Below are 14,995 nucleotides of genomic sequence, written 5' to 3' on the forward strand. Positions count from 1 at the left end.
AAACAATGGACATTTTAAAAAATGTACAAAATTTAAAACCATCAAAAATATAAAAACAACAGTATCCATTTAAACAACAACAGTTCTGGGGTCCATTAAAAAACAAACGAACTTAGCATATGTTGTTGAATGCTGTTAAACGCCTGGGAGAAGAGAAAGGTCTTGACCTGGCGCCGAAAAGATAACAAAGTTGGAGCCAGGTGAGCCTTGTTGGGGGAGATCATTCCACAGTCGGGGGGCCACCACTGAAAAGGCCCTGTCCCTTGTTGCCATCCTACGAGCTTCCCTCGGAGTAGACACTCGGAAGAATACCTTAGATGTTGAGCGAAATGTACGGGTAGGTTCATGTCGGGAGAGGCGTTCCGTCAGGCATTGTGGTCCCAATCCGTGTAAGGCTTTATAGGTTAAAACCAGCACCTTGAATTGGGCTCCAAAACCTAGTTTGGGAATTTGGGGTGAACTTTTGCGGAGGTAATGTGCCACTCGCTAAGAACATTGTGTTGAGCTTCCTTTAAATTTCGGTTGATTCATATATATTCTTTTCTGTTTAACAGATCTCATCCCTTATTGTTAGAGTCCAGGAGTCCGAGACCTTACTTAGCGAACTACAGCAGGCGTTTTCTCGAGCTAAGAGAGATGTTCAAGAGCAAATGGTAAAGAAATGCAAACAAATTATGTCACTGGGTGCCTAATACTAATTTTAGAAGTCTAATATTAGAAGCCGGGATCATCCAATGAAGCGAAATGGTGGGATATCCAGGATTGGTTAAAAAAAGAGAAGTACTTCTTCATATAGCACATAGTTAAACTGTGGAATTCACTATTAGAAGTAGTGATGGTCAGCAGCATGGACAAGTCTATTTTGTGATTTTTCTTTAAAATCATAGAATCGTAGGGTTGATAGGGGCCTACAAGGCCATCGAGTCCAAACCCCTGCTCAATGCAGGAACACACCCTAAAGCATCCCTGACAGAAGGTTGTCCAGCTGCCTCTAGGGTGAGAGAGCCCACCACCTGCCTAGGTCACTGGTTCCATTGTCGGACTGCTCTAACAGTCAGGAAGTTTTTCCTGATGTCCAGCTGGAATCTGGCTTCCTTTAACTTGAGCCCGTTATTCCGTGTCCTGCACTCTGGGAGGATCGAGAAGAGATCCTGGCCCTCCTCTGTGTGACAACCTTTCAAGTATTTGAAGAGTGCTCTCATGCCTCCCCTCAATCTTCTCTTCTCCAGGCTAAACATGCCCAGTTCTTTCAGTCTCTCCTCATAGGGCTTTGTTTCCAGACCCCTGATCATCCTGGTTGCCCTCCTTTGAACACGCTCCAGCTTGTCTGCGTCCTTCTTGAATTGTGGAGCCTTTACTATCATTTTGAAGCTAATCAAGACAGTTTACACACACACACACACACAAATCAGAAGATAAGACAGTAATCCAAATGAAAACCTAGTAATACCCTAACAGCAGCCTTAAAAGCCATAACAATAATTTCAAAAGCTAAGTTAAAAAGATCTGAATGCAGAGAAAGTGAGGACCAGTTGCAACTCCAAAGTGCGTCTGTTTCCATGTTCCCCCCTTTCCTTGCCCATCTATTGATGCAGAACAGATTTATGCACGGGAGAAAGTAAGCTCTTAACTGCCAGATGGCAGCTCTCGAAGGCAGGAGAGCTGATGGTGGTGCCAGAGAAACAGGATTGATGGGCCTGTCGTAATTGGTAGCTGCCCCAAGGCCTAAGGGACACTTAGGGATCCAGCAATTGGGACATGGACACATGGCCGGCAATGTGCCAATGCCATGCTCCTTTGTTTGCCTGAGGGGCGCTAATGCCTGGATGCCATGGTAAATGAGTGCAAAGGTCCAGCCAGGAGGTGGACGGAAAGGCACATATTCAGCCTTCGTCTTTTAGAGAGGGCTGGCAGCAGAGCTGGTGCTTCACCTGCGCGTTAGGGTGAATTATTTATTCGTTAGAATTAACCCCCCCCCTTTCCCTTTAGGGTGCCTACCTCCTGCCACAGGGCAACTTAAATTCACCAATTAAAATACCGAAACCCTCGAAGGTAAAATATATAACCATAAAAAAGAACAATGCCAGCTTGTTAAAAGAATTACGAAGTGAACTCTAAAGTCATTCAGAACTGACCAGAATTAAAAAGACGTTAGGGTCTTTCCTAAAAAGCCGAGGGTGGGGGTGGGGGACATGCATATCTCCCTGGGAAGAGGGTTTCAAAGTGACGGGACCACTGGTGAAAAGGCCCTGTCCCTGATACTCGCCAACCTAATAGTACTTGCAAATTCATAGTGCCAAGAATTGGGCTCTAGAGGTTTCCCCCCCGCCCCACTTTTTAATCGGTAGATCTGTCTTCCTTTTGCCTGGCAGAAACTGAAGGGAAAATTATTTTTGGCTTAACTGTCGTCATCATCTCCTCTTCCTCCCCCTTTAACATAGAATCATAGAATCACAGAATAGCAGAGTTGGAAGGGGCCTACAAGGCCATCGAGTCCAACCCCCTGCTCAATGCAGGAATCCACCCTAAAGCATCCCTGACAGAGGGTTGTCCAGCTGCCTCTTGAAGGCCTCTAGTGTGGGAGAGCCCACAACCTTCCTAGTTAACTGGTTCCATTGTCATACTGCTCTAACAGTCAAGAAGTTTTTCCTGATGTCCAGCTGGAATCTGGCTTCCTTTAACTTGAGCCCGTTATTCCGTGTCCTGAACCTATTACCAGAAGCAGCAGAAGGATTAGGGTATCGTTTGACTTATCTAGGTCTTCCTAAGATTGTGTACTTCTGGATTCCCCCACCCCCCACCCTTCACGTAACTAGATGACTTTGTTTGGAATTATGTCAATTTGCGCCTGCAGCAATTGATTTTACTTCCAATGTTAAACTGCTTAAGGCCATTAAATGGCACTGCTGTTTGAGGTAATGGAGAACTCTGACGTTGAAATGGAGCGAGGACGCCCGTACTGATCAAAGAAGTCAAAAGATACCCTAATCCTTCTGCTGCTTCTGGTAATATGTTACCTGTTGGATAGGGAATCCCTCACCTGGATGATCTTTGGGTGGTTAGTTGCAAGGTGTTTTCTGTAACCTTTAATTCACCCTGACTCCCAGAATTTTTTTTTTTTAAAGTCTTACTATTCCCAGTCGTGAAGTCAGAGAGAGGCAGGGAGAGCAAGGGCATTCTCTATATTATTTATTTATTTATTTATTTATGACATTTTTATACCGCCCAATAGCCGAAGCTCTTTACTTTACTTACTCAGGGCGGTTCACAAAAATTAAAACCATGAAGCACATAGTAAAACAACCAACAATCTAAAAACACAAATACAAAAAGCACAACCAGGGTAAAACCACACAGCAGAAATTGATATAGGTTAAAATATGGAATTAGAACAGCAAAGTTTAAAATTTAAGTTAAATTAGGTGTTAAAATACTGAGAAAATAAAACGGTCTTCAGCTGGTGATGGAAGGAATACAGTGTAGGCGCCTGGCGAACCTCTCTGGGGAGCTCGTTCCACAGCCGGGGTGCCACAGCAGAGAAGGCCCTGCTCCTGGTAGCCACCTGCCTCACTTCCTTTGGCAGGGGCTCACGGAGAAGGACCCCGTGGATGATCTTAAGGTCCGGGCAGGTACATATGGGAGGAGGTGTTCCTTCAAATAACCTGGCCCCAAGCCGTTTAGGGCTTTGAATGTTAATACCAGCACTTTGAATCGGGCCCGGACCTGGACTGGCAGCCAATGAAGCTGGAAAAGGACTGGCGTGATGTGGTCTCGTCGGCCAGCTGTTATTTCTAACCTTCTTGCACACTTATAAAATGCCGAGAATGAAATGTGACTTGATGAGAGGAGGCGATTTTCAAGCCATGACTTCAGATTGCTGTTTGTTCGCCTCAGGCCGTCCTGATGCAGTCAAGGGAACTTGTCTCTGAGGAGCTGACGAGGCTTCAGAAAGACAACGAAAGCCTTCAAGGGAAACATTGCCTGCATGTCTCCCTGCAGCAGGCCGAGGACTTCATCCTGCCAGAATCCGGAGAGGTAAGACGAGCCTTTGTTTTTAAAGGGTGTTTTTACAGGGAATAATTCCGCGTGTGGTTAACAGCAAGGCGTGAACGGGGTTGATGCAAACACTCGGGAAAGCCTCGTAAACTTTCCTTTCAGGAACTCCGTGAACTGGTCCTCAAATATCGTGAAGATATCATCAGCGTACGGACAGCGTCGGATCACCTGGAAGAAAAACTGAAGGCGGAAATTTTGTTCTTGAAAGAACAGATTCAAGCTGAGCAGTGCTTAAAAGAGAACATTGAAGAGACTCTACAGTTGGAAATTGAGAACTGCAAAGAGGAGATTGGTGAGAGAGGGACCGAGTCCCCGGGCCTGTAGGAGGAACAGTTAGTGTAATGTGTAAAAAGAAAGGGTGTTGTCTCTGTCCACTCACTACTTCTTGGCCCTCGCTGCTCCATTAGGGTTGCAGGTTTCAATATTCCAGTGACAGTAGACGTGACCTGCGGCCCCTGCTGACCTTAACCACTGCAAGGTTTCTGTCTCATATTAGCCTTTTCTTGCCTCAGTTCCTTGTCTCCTTTGCCCTTTTCCTCGCACTGCCTCCTCCACCTACTCTTCTCTCAGGTTCTTCGTCCTGAGCCCATTGCAACGGTCCTTGAGTCATCTTGCTTCTGAAGTTCCCTGTCCCTCATCTTCACAGCTCCTGGAACCTCTTCCCAGTCCTCAGCCAGCCCGACGCCGCTTCTCCTATCCCTAAGATCTGCTTAAGACTTTAAACCCCAGCCAAACTGACAACTTCCCCTTCCCTCACAGGAGATATTCTTTTTGGAATGGTTCCTCTGGTGCAGCCTTCCTCAACCTGGGGCGCTCCAGATGTGTTGGACTGCATCTCCCAGAATGCCCCAGCCAGCTGGCTGGGGCATTCTGGGAGTTGTAGTCCAACACATCTGGAGCGCCCCAGGTTGAGGAAGGCTGCTCTGGTGGGTATCAGAGACTTCCATCATGGCAGGGGCAATTTATTTATACGTCAAGGGCTGCTTCACGTATTACAAGGCAGGATGAGTCCTTACGTTTCCATAGTGCATGAACCTGTTATTGTAGTACTGTTTGGGACATGTGTGCACAGTGGTTGGATTGATGAGATCAGCCAATCACACACACACACACACACCCCGGTGCATATTTTCTCGTGTGTTTTCCACACAAGATGTGTTTTGCATGCTCTGCAGCTGTGAGGATCTAATACGTGAGACTGCCAGGGCTCAGGGCTCCTTACGTATTTGAGAGGTAGCACGTTCTCAGTTGTGCGCTGAGAAGAACCTGAATGAAGGGGCCTCCACCCCCCAAATTTATTTATTTATTTATTTATTACATTTCTATACCGCCCAATAGCCGGAGCTCTCTAGGCGGTTCACAAAAAGTCACTCACTGGGCAATTGTAGGCTCGGTTTCCCATTTCCAAAGTCGGGCATATTAATGTCTCCCTTCCCAAGAAAATGTCACCTGACCAGAGTCCTAGAGACACGGAGGGATAGACATGTGAACGATTCACAGTTGGATGTTCCAGAGAATCCCATCTATGGAAACAGGGGTTGGGGGGGGGGGCAAGGAGTTACTGTTCCTGTCCGGCTAGCACATGAGTGGAAACTTTGCACATGACGTTTGTTAACTGAGAAAGTTATTTTAAAACAGTGAATGAGTTGAAAGTCTTTCCCATCTCTTACAGCTGCTGCTTCCAGTCTAAAATCCGAATTGGAAAGAATAAGAGCAGATAAAGAGCAGGTAAGGGCTCCGTCTCGACGCTTTAGCTGCCTGTGGGCACCGGTGTGCCCTGGACACTGCCCATTTGTCAACAACAATAGCAACAACACATTTTCTTACCAGCAGATGGGAGGAAAGCAAAGCGAGAGCCTGCAGCGGCTGCCATCTTTAATCCCCAGGAACGCTTCTGAGCGACATGATGGGGCTCAGATACATTCTTATGAATTGAAAGCGCAGGGGAGAGAGGACGAGTGTCCGCAGCTGTGTGTTTAGGGGATGCTTGTCCTGCCACAACGCAGAACAACTTCCTGTTTGCCTGCCTTGCGCCTCTTTGGTTACCCAGGTCACCTGTAAAAGGGGCGGCATGTGGAATAATCGGTCAACGCTCACCCAGGAGCTGCAATAGGCCCAGAATTCTACAGGAGTATGCCTGGTGGAGAATGTGTGGACAGGGAGGCATTTTCCTCCTCCTCTCATGATACTAGAACCCAATGGGGTCGTCTCATGAAGCTGATGGGTGGGAGATTCAGGACAGATCAAAGGAAGGACTTCTTCACACAGCCCATAGTTAAATTGTGGAACTCACTACCACAAGATGTAGTGACGGCCACCCATTTGGATGGCTTTAAAAGGCGGTTGGATCAATTCCTGGAGGGAGAAGGCCATCCATGGCTACTAGCCCTGATGGCTATGTGCTACCTCCGGTATCCGAGGCAGTAAACCTGTGTGCACCAGTTGCTGGGGAACATGGGTGGGAGGGTGCTGTTGCACCTTATCCTTATGGGTTCCTGGCCGACAGCTGGTAGCCGCTGTGTGAACAGAGTGCTGGATGAGATGGACCCTTGGTCTGATCCATCATGGCACGCCTAATAATAATAATAATAATAATAATAATAATAATAATAATAATATATTTCTTACCCGCCTCTCCACTTGGATCGAGGCGGGGAACAACAGTGAATATGAAACACATTAAAAACTGATTAAAAACATAACATACATGATTAAAACATCCTTAAAACATCCTAAAAACATGTTCAGATTCCAGGAGACGTGTTTTCACACATCTTCCCTCCTTGTTATGGCATTTGCTTCTGGACACCGGAAACATGGTTTTTTTGAAGGGTATATATGGATTCCTTCTCTCTCTGAGCAGTGATGACATCCGTGTCCCTCAATAAAACGTAGCATCTTCGGCAGGTCTGTCTGCCATTTCGCAGAATCTTTTTTTGTGAACCGCCTAGGGAGCTTCGGCTATGGGGCGGTATAAAAATGCAATAGATTTATTTGTTTATATTTATTTATTTATTACATTTATATACCGCCCCATAGCCGGAGCTCTCTGGGCGGTTTACAGCAGTTAAAAATGGTAAACACTAGTAAATAAATAAATAAATTTCCAAAGTAAGCCATAGGGTTACCTCTGATGACATGTTGCAGGGGCAGTTCTTTGTAACTGGTGTAAAACTCCGGTCATTTTGATGAGAAGATGAGAAGGAAACTCCCCCATTGTCTTGACCGCTTGTGGCTCTCTGGTAGAAGGCGATAAACTCTTCCCATCTAGTTTTAGGAAAGCAAGGAACGAGAGCATGCAATGCGGGGGAATATGTGGATGAACGTATGGACACGGAGTGGTTTTTAGCCTGCTGAGCAAGTTTGTCCTTTGGCTTTCCCAGTTGGACTGCGCCTTGAAGGAAAAAATGCAGCAGTTGGAAAACTTCCAGGAAAGGAAAAACAGTCTCGAAGAGCATCTGAAGAAGGAGGCAGCAGCAAAGGTAACGAATTTATTTACTTATTTGTTGCATCTCTATACCGCCCAATAGCCGAAGCTCTCTGGGCGGTTCACAGAAATCCAAACCATCAAGTACAATTCAAGGTATGAAGAGCTCGTGCTCTTCGCTCCTCTGACGCCATGTTTCTCGCCTGCCCAAGGGTCTCTACTTCCCTTGCTCGGCTTCGTCCATTTTCTTCCGCTGCCCCTTACGCCTGGAACGCTCTTCCAGAACATTTGAGATCCACAAGTTCAACCGCAGCTTTTAAAGCTCAGCTAAAAACTTTTCTTTTTCCTAAAGCTTTTAAAACTTGATGCTGCCTGGACTTTATACTGTTAGTTTTACCCTACCCTGTGCCTGTTTACCCTACCCTGTGCCTGTTTGCTTTCTCTTCCCCTCCTTATTGTTTTATCATGGCTTTATTAGAATGTAAGCCTATGCGGCAGGGTCTCGCTATTTACTGTTTTACTCTGTACAGCACCATGTACATTGATGGTGCTATATAAATAAATAAATAAATAAATAATAATAATAATAATAATATAAAAAAACATAATAAAAAAAGCACAAACAGGATAAAACCGAGTCGCGATGCAGAGATTTAAAATGCAGATTTAAAAGAGCAAGTTGAAAGACTAGGATGGTAAAATTTTAGAATGTTTTCAGGATGTTTTAAAGATGTTTTAATCATGTATTAATCTTGTTTTCAATTTGTATTTTATATCATGTTTTTATACTGCTTGTTTTGTACTTTGAATGGTTTTAGTTTTTGTGAACCGCCCAGGGAGCTTCGGCTGTTGGGCGGTATAGAAATGCAATTAATAATGGAAAAGGCGAACGGATGTGAGTTCAGCCATTTTGTCGCACTTTGGGGTTGACACCGAGGCTTGGCCCTGGGGGACCGTTTTGGGGGTGGCCGGAGTGGTTGGGGAACCCTTGATTATGTGAGTGGGGCCTCGTTGTAAGTTAATGCAAAATCGGGCAAAACCTGAAGAAAAGCATGGTTTGAGCCATGCTCTTTCATTTATTCAGTAATTTGGTTGACATAAATTAAGAGGATGGGTACCCAAGGATGTATCCAGTCATTGGCCGGAGCACTGAAAAGCAGGAGAAGAGGTGTTCACTTTACTGAGAAACTGGTAGAATTATGCAATCTCTACTTTTATTTATTTATTTATTACATTTTTATACCGCCCAATAGCCCAAGCTCCCTGGGCGGTTCACAAAAATTAGAACCATGAAAAGCACAACGAAACAACCATCAGTCTAAAAACACACATACAATATAAAAAGCACAACCAAGATAACACAGCAGAAGTTGATATAGATTAAAATACAGAATTGAAACAGCAAAGTTTAAATTTAAGTTAAATTAGGTGTTAAAATACTGAGAAAATAAAAAGGTCTTCAGCTGGCGACGGAAAGAAAACAATGTAGTTGCCAAGCGAATTTCTCCGGGGAGCTCGTTCCACAGCCGGGGTGCCACAGCAGAGAAGGCCCTGCTCCTCCTGGTAGCCACCTGCTTCACTTCCTTTCGTCTGGGATAAAAGTGCAGAATATAAAACCAAGCCCTGTTTCTCTCCCCAGGCTAACTTTGAGCAGCTGATGTTTGAGGAAAAGAGCAAGGCCCAGCGACTGCAAACGGAACTGGATGTCAGCGAGCAAGTGCAGAGGGATTTCGTCAAGCTCTCCCAAACCCTTCAGGTGCGGCTCTCAGCTTACGATCGGAGGCAGCGAAGAGACCAGTGTGGGCTTGAGGAGAGAGGGGTGTGCTCCGTTCAGCGGAGGCTGGCGGGTTGTGTGTGTGTGAATCCACTCTGGGTTTCAGTCAGAACCGGTCAGAACTCTAAAGGCGCTCTCCGAGGTGTGGAGCGTTGCGCAAGTGTCCTGGATCTGACCCGAAGCGGATTCACTGCCCCCACTGACATCAGAGCCACCAGCCTCCACTGGTTCACCAGCTGCCCCATTGGGCAGGACATGAGTGCAACAGTATCCTCCCACTCATGTGTGCACTGAGCAGGGGGCTGGACTTGATGGCCTTGCAGGCCCCTTCCAACTCTACTATTCTATGATTCTATGAAAATGTATCCCGAAATGTCTGTAGCTTTAGTTGTATAACCTGATTTTTAAAGTTTGCAACTTAAAAGAAAACAAGCCCCTTTCTTGGTTCCTTGGGGTTTCTTATAACGCCCCCAGCCCTTTTACGATCTCTCTTCCTTGTTGATTTGTTGCCTAGGTCCAGTTGGAACGGATCCGGCAGGCAGATTCCCTGGAGAGAATCCGTGGGATCCTCAACGACACAAAACTGACAGACATTAATCAACTGCCGGAAACATGACACCCTCGTTAGCGGGGCTCTAAGGCTGCATTTCTGGGTTTGTTTGTTTTTTTTAAAAAAAAGAAACCCTCATCTTTATAGCAAAACATTTAATAATTATTATTTAACTCTAACCGAAAGAGCAGAAGATGACACAGGGGAACAGTGGTCCAAGCTGTTTCTGGAAGGGAGAGAAGGCTTTGCGTGGGGGCAAGAAAGTAGTGGATTGAGAGAAATATGTGCAGGACCCTCGTGGTGGGGGGAGGTGTCTGCCGTCAGTAGGGCCAGGCTTCGCCGTCTCGTATCCCCCCTTGCTTACTTTTCTTAAACTAACTCTTGGAACACAGCTCTCTCCTCTCTCTCTCTCCCCCACCCCCACCCCCAGTATACTGTGATGATGGTAGCTGCTGGAAAGGCAGATATCTCTCTTCCTCACCCCCAAATCCTTTTGGATTGAAGCTGTTGAACTCCACCGTACCAGTGACTGAGTGGCTACAACGGTATTTAGAAAGATAGCAAGCCGGGCAGAAGGCGGGGGGGCTGTATAGGACGCTATATGGATATTTTATATTAAAATATGGATTTATTTGCAGGACACTGGACGTTGGGTTTGGGGGATTTTCTAGCTCAGTGCACTTTCTGTACCTTGTTCGTTGTTCTGGAGGAGCCTAGTTGCTGCGGAGAGAAACAGGTTGAGCTGGGGAGAATGGAAAAGGCGGCTGGAAATTGTTGAGGGAGAGCATGAATCCACACAAGGAGTATTGGATCGCTGGAAATAAAGAGCGTGGCCCTCTAAATCCTCAGGCCCCATGGAAAACAATCCTTGCAGACAGGATTTGAAAAATGGAACACATAGCAGTGTCTTTATTTCACAGGCGGCAGACAGTAGCCTGCCTGAGCTAAAGTTTAGGAATTTTTCGTGGGTGCACTTTCTCCCCCTCCCCCTTTTTTTTTCCTTTTAGTTATGGGAGGGATCTAAAGTGTTTCCTTCTCACTCCACCACGGAGTGGGTCTTTAACCTTAACAGGAAGAACGGGGGATGAAGGTAGGTTCTGTTAGTGTCTCTCATGAAACAACCACTCAATACCAGCATAGGCATGTATCCACACAAAGTGAGTTGCGTTTTACTCCAGAGGTGAGAATTTGTAGGCCGTGCAGATGTTCTGGCCCATCAGCCCTTCCAAGCACCCCTGACGGTGAGGGATCATGGGAGTTGTAGGCCAAAACGCCTGGAAGGTCCCTGTTTCAGTCACCTTGTAATGGCTAGAACTAAATTGCAGCTACCCTAGTCTGGATCCATCCCATAATATAATGAGATGGCTTCGCCGTCTTCCCGCAGGTTTTAGCAGCTCTGCAGCAATGTGCGTCCTTGTACGTTTTTGTTGAAAGATTCTTCACCCTCTGGGTCTGGAATTACGATAATGTTGCCATCATAAAACGTTGGAGCTGCGGCTTCACTGCGCTTGTGAAGCTGCAGTTGTGCTTGGATCGGATCCGCCTTGAACGAGGCTGCTGGTGGGGTGTTTCTGGAGAAGCTTCTCCTGGGCTGTAGGTTGGATCCAGAGCAAATGAAGTCACATTTATCCCCTCTTCAAATCGATAGCAAGGCGTTTGCCATGGCTAAGTACGACTAACTTGCTGTGGACCCAACCCTTTGAGCGGAAGGCTGCAAACGTGCACGGAGACAGGGTACAAACGGACTACAAAACATAGAATGAAAGCAGCATGAAACCAACCTGTAACGGCCTTCCTCCTCCTCCTCCTTTCCAGAACCGGAAGTGATTTGGATTCTCCTCCACCGGCTGGCTGCATGCCCTCAAACGTATACGTCCCTGTGTTCTAGTAAGAGCCTGTAACTTCGTAGAAAGTCTGTCTTAAAAAAACAAGGTGTATGTAAAATAGATTGCACCTCTCTGGCAGTCCTATCCTTTCCCCATAAGTGCGATAGAACAGATGGGCTTTTTAAAGGAAGGCGCCGCGTGTCCATTCGCTATTCTGCTGCTGCTCTTGTAACCCAAAGCCCAGGCATCGATCTACAGTTTCTTTCCTGAAGACTTGGCCGTGTCTAGTAGAGGCCTCCTTACTCTAATCATGTCCACCATTACTCGATTCTTGCTCAAGTAACGATTGAGCTAAATCCCATTTTGTATCTCTTAGCAGTGTAAAAAGCAGAATTGCCCTCATTCCTTCCTTACTGTTTTGGGGCCAGGCACCGTCGGCCGGTTTAGCTTTCTCCTACAAGGCTTTTTAGGATCAGGGACGGAAGCAGGATGCCACCGCCTATGGCTGCCGTTGGTGTAGCTCAGCTCCGTGCAGGTTGTACCCACGTCATCGCTAACCGATCCGTACAGGATCAGGAACCCCTTGTTGGAATACGAGTCCGTTTCGGTCTTCCAGTAGGGAAACATTTGGCCGTAACGAAGGCAGAAATAACACAGGAAGGCGTCCTCTTCGCCGTGGAGAACGTTTGCAGAGTTTGACGAGGTATGAAGAGCTTATTCTAACAACCTGCCCTGGCAAATTACTTTGCGTCTTTAAATTTGGCACCAGAGGCTTTTAGGATTTCCCCCTTCCCAGTCTCGCTCATCACGCTGCACTGTTGAGTAATCTTTCAAGTACGAGCCAAGGTGGATTCAGTTGTTCTTACGCCCCTCTCTTACGGTGAAGCATCTTTGAAAAAGCTTGAATTAAATGGGGAGGTAGCCATACAGGGCATAATAGTAGTACGCGGGCAAGCCATTTTTGTGCTCTGCACTGTTTATGACTTAGTGATGCCGTCAGGTGCTTAACTTGTGCTCTTAGCAACGATTGAAGCCTAGCACTACTTCCAAAGACTGGGGAAGAATGTTTTGTACTACTATGGCAGAGGGCTGTGAGGCTAGATCACAGGTACTAGGTTTCAAAGGCTTTGTGACTTTAATGAAGATAGACAATAATGCCTAAATCCGCGAGCCTTGAACCCAAGGTACACAAAGGATGTACAAGCGGCTACCCATGCAGACAAATACTTTTTAAAAGGGAAAACAATTCTTCAATAGCAGGAAATCCTCGGCCTGAAACGTGGGCCTACTTAAAACGGAAAATAAGCAAATTGTGGATTGAGTAGTATTTTCTTTTTTGCCTTTTTTAAAAAAAGAATAAAAGAAGGGAAGGTCGTGGCCCGTCTTACCTGGAAATTCCTGGCTCTCTTGATGTTAAAAGGACTGCTTAATTTGTACCAGTGGCTTTCAGTGTCTGACACGGAGCCTTAGCTACTACGAACGGGGTATATAACACAGTGACCTGTATTTATTTTAGAGAACAGGGGCTACACGCAGAACGTATGAGAGGAAAAGCCTGCAAGTTTTAGCTCTGTTCTATATACTTGTACAGTCTTAATATGTGCAAAATAAGTTCTTACAGCATGTCTAATGGTGAACTGTAACCCCTTTCCTTCGGCGGCTTCCGTGGCATCGCTATACAACTCCTCAAAAGCATGTTTTGGCCAAGGATAAGGGCGGGAGATGGAAGTTATCTAGAAATATAGTCCCTTACTCTTTTTCTTTTTCTTAAAAAAAATAGCCTTTAAATTCCACACAAGAATGTTTGGAATCGTACTGCATTCCAACAAACGAAGCCACTGATGTCCTATGAAAGTGTGCGTGTAGAATTCTCCTGTCTACTGAATTCAAAATGTAACCATTTGTTAACTGTATTGAAGGTGTATCCTTAAGAAGAGTTCCAAATTAAAGGAGGAAAAAAAGGTCTTGCGATTCGTCTCATGCCTTTGTTGTGTAAATTCACCTGGAGTGAAACACACACACACACCCATATGTCCATTTCCACCCCTGCCCGTCACCCACTCTGTTTTCCCTCCCACAGCTCCAGCACCACCTAACTTCAGGTAAACATCACTTAGGTGCACTTTAACACCATAGGTCAAACCCAGCCAAGTCTAGGTTTGGTACTGGTTCCTCTCTATTCGGCCCTGGTTAGGCCTCATCTAGAGTATTGCGTCCAGTTCTGGGCTCCACAGTTCAAGAAGGACGCAGACAAGCTGGAGCATGTTCAGAGGAGGGCAACCAGGATGATCAGGGGTCTGGAAACAAAGCCCTATGAAGAGAGACTGAAAGAACTGGGCATGTTTAGCTTGGAGAAGAGAAGATTGAAGGGAGACATGAGAGCACTCTTCAAATACTTAAAAGGTTGTCACACAGAGGAGGGCCAGGATCTCTTCTCGATCCTCCCAGAGTGCAGGACACGGAATAACGGGCTCAAGTTAAAGGAAGCCAGCTGGACATGAGGAAAAACTTCCTGTTAGAGCAGTACGACAATGGAACCAGTGACCTAGGGAGGTGGTGGGCTCTCCCACACTAGAGGCCTTCAAGAGGCAGATGGACAACCATCTGTCAGGGATGCTTTAGGGTGGATTCCTGCATTGAGCAGGGGGTTGGACTCGATGGCCTTGTAGGCCCCTTCCAATTCTGCTATTCTATGATTCTAAGTCCTTAGGACTGCCCCCTAGCCACATCACCAATAGGGGAGGGGCTACAGGCGCAAAGCACACCTGGGAACAAGGAAACAACGCACACGGCCAGGTATTTTCAGCTGCAGTTCTCCCTCTGACCACTGCACCAAGGTGTTCTTCCCAGGCTTGAGTGACGCAACGGGTGATGTGGGCCAATGGGATGTGAGCTAATGACGTGTAACATCTGGAGGTCTATAAGCTATTGCCTTGCCCTGGCGTGGTGTGACCCCGATTTTGCAGCAGGAGCACCAAGAGGTCACCTTATTCTCGAGAATAAAACCTGTTAGCCCAACGCTTCAAGCGTCTGTGATCTTTCTCAAGTGTACCAAAATTGGATATTGGGTTGTACTTGAAAACCAGCATATTTTTGCAACACCTTCTTTCTGCTCTGGTGAAAGCTGTGTCATGACATTAGAGGAGAGTTCATAATGCTTTCCTCAAAGGCGCCTATTTGGGGGAAAGGTGTAGCTTGGGAGTTCTGTCGTTGAGGCTTCTTGCAAAAGCTACCAGCGTTGCCGTTTATTACCAGGCCCACACTTGAGACCACTAGGGAGAGGAAGTGGACACCTACTTAGCGAGTAGTGTCCTTTCTTGGATAAAACCACACACTGCCAAGAGGACAAAGCCCAGGCTAGC

General features: G+C 46.3%; 1 protein-coding gene across 1 annotated transcript in view; it reads left to right on the forward strand.

Moving 5' to 3' along the window:
- RABEP1 (rabaptin, RAB GTPase binding effector protein 1) overlaps nt 1-10,217 on the forward strand; it is a 58,083-nt gene extending 47,866 nt beyond the window's left edge. The window contains exons 12-18 of the mRNA XM_063146716.1: nt 555-653; nt 3,895-4,035; nt 4,159-4,348; nt 5,729-5,784; nt 7,440-7,538; nt 9,123-9,239; nt 9,772-10,217. Of these exons, the coding sequence (XP_063002786.1) occupies nt 555-653; nt 3,895-4,035; nt 4,159-4,348; nt 5,729-5,784; nt 7,440-7,538; nt 9,123-9,239; nt 9,772-9,873 (804 nt within the window). The 3' untranslated portion in view covers nt 9,874-10,217. The remainder of the gene's footprint in view (nt 1-554; nt 654-3,894; nt 4,036-4,158; nt 4,349-5,728; nt 5,785-7,439; nt 7,539-9,122; nt 9,240-9,771) is intronic.
- The last annotated feature ends 4,778 nt before the right edge of the window (nt 10,218-14,995 follow it).

Source organism: Elgaria multicarinata, chromosome 22 (genome assembly GCF_023053635.1).
Source record: "Elgaria multicarinata webbii isolate HBS135686 ecotype San Diego chromosome 22, rElgMul1.1.pri, whole genome shotgun sequence".
NCBI lineage: Eukaryota > Metazoa > Chordata > Lepidosauria > Squamata > Anguidae > Elgaria > Elgaria multicarinata.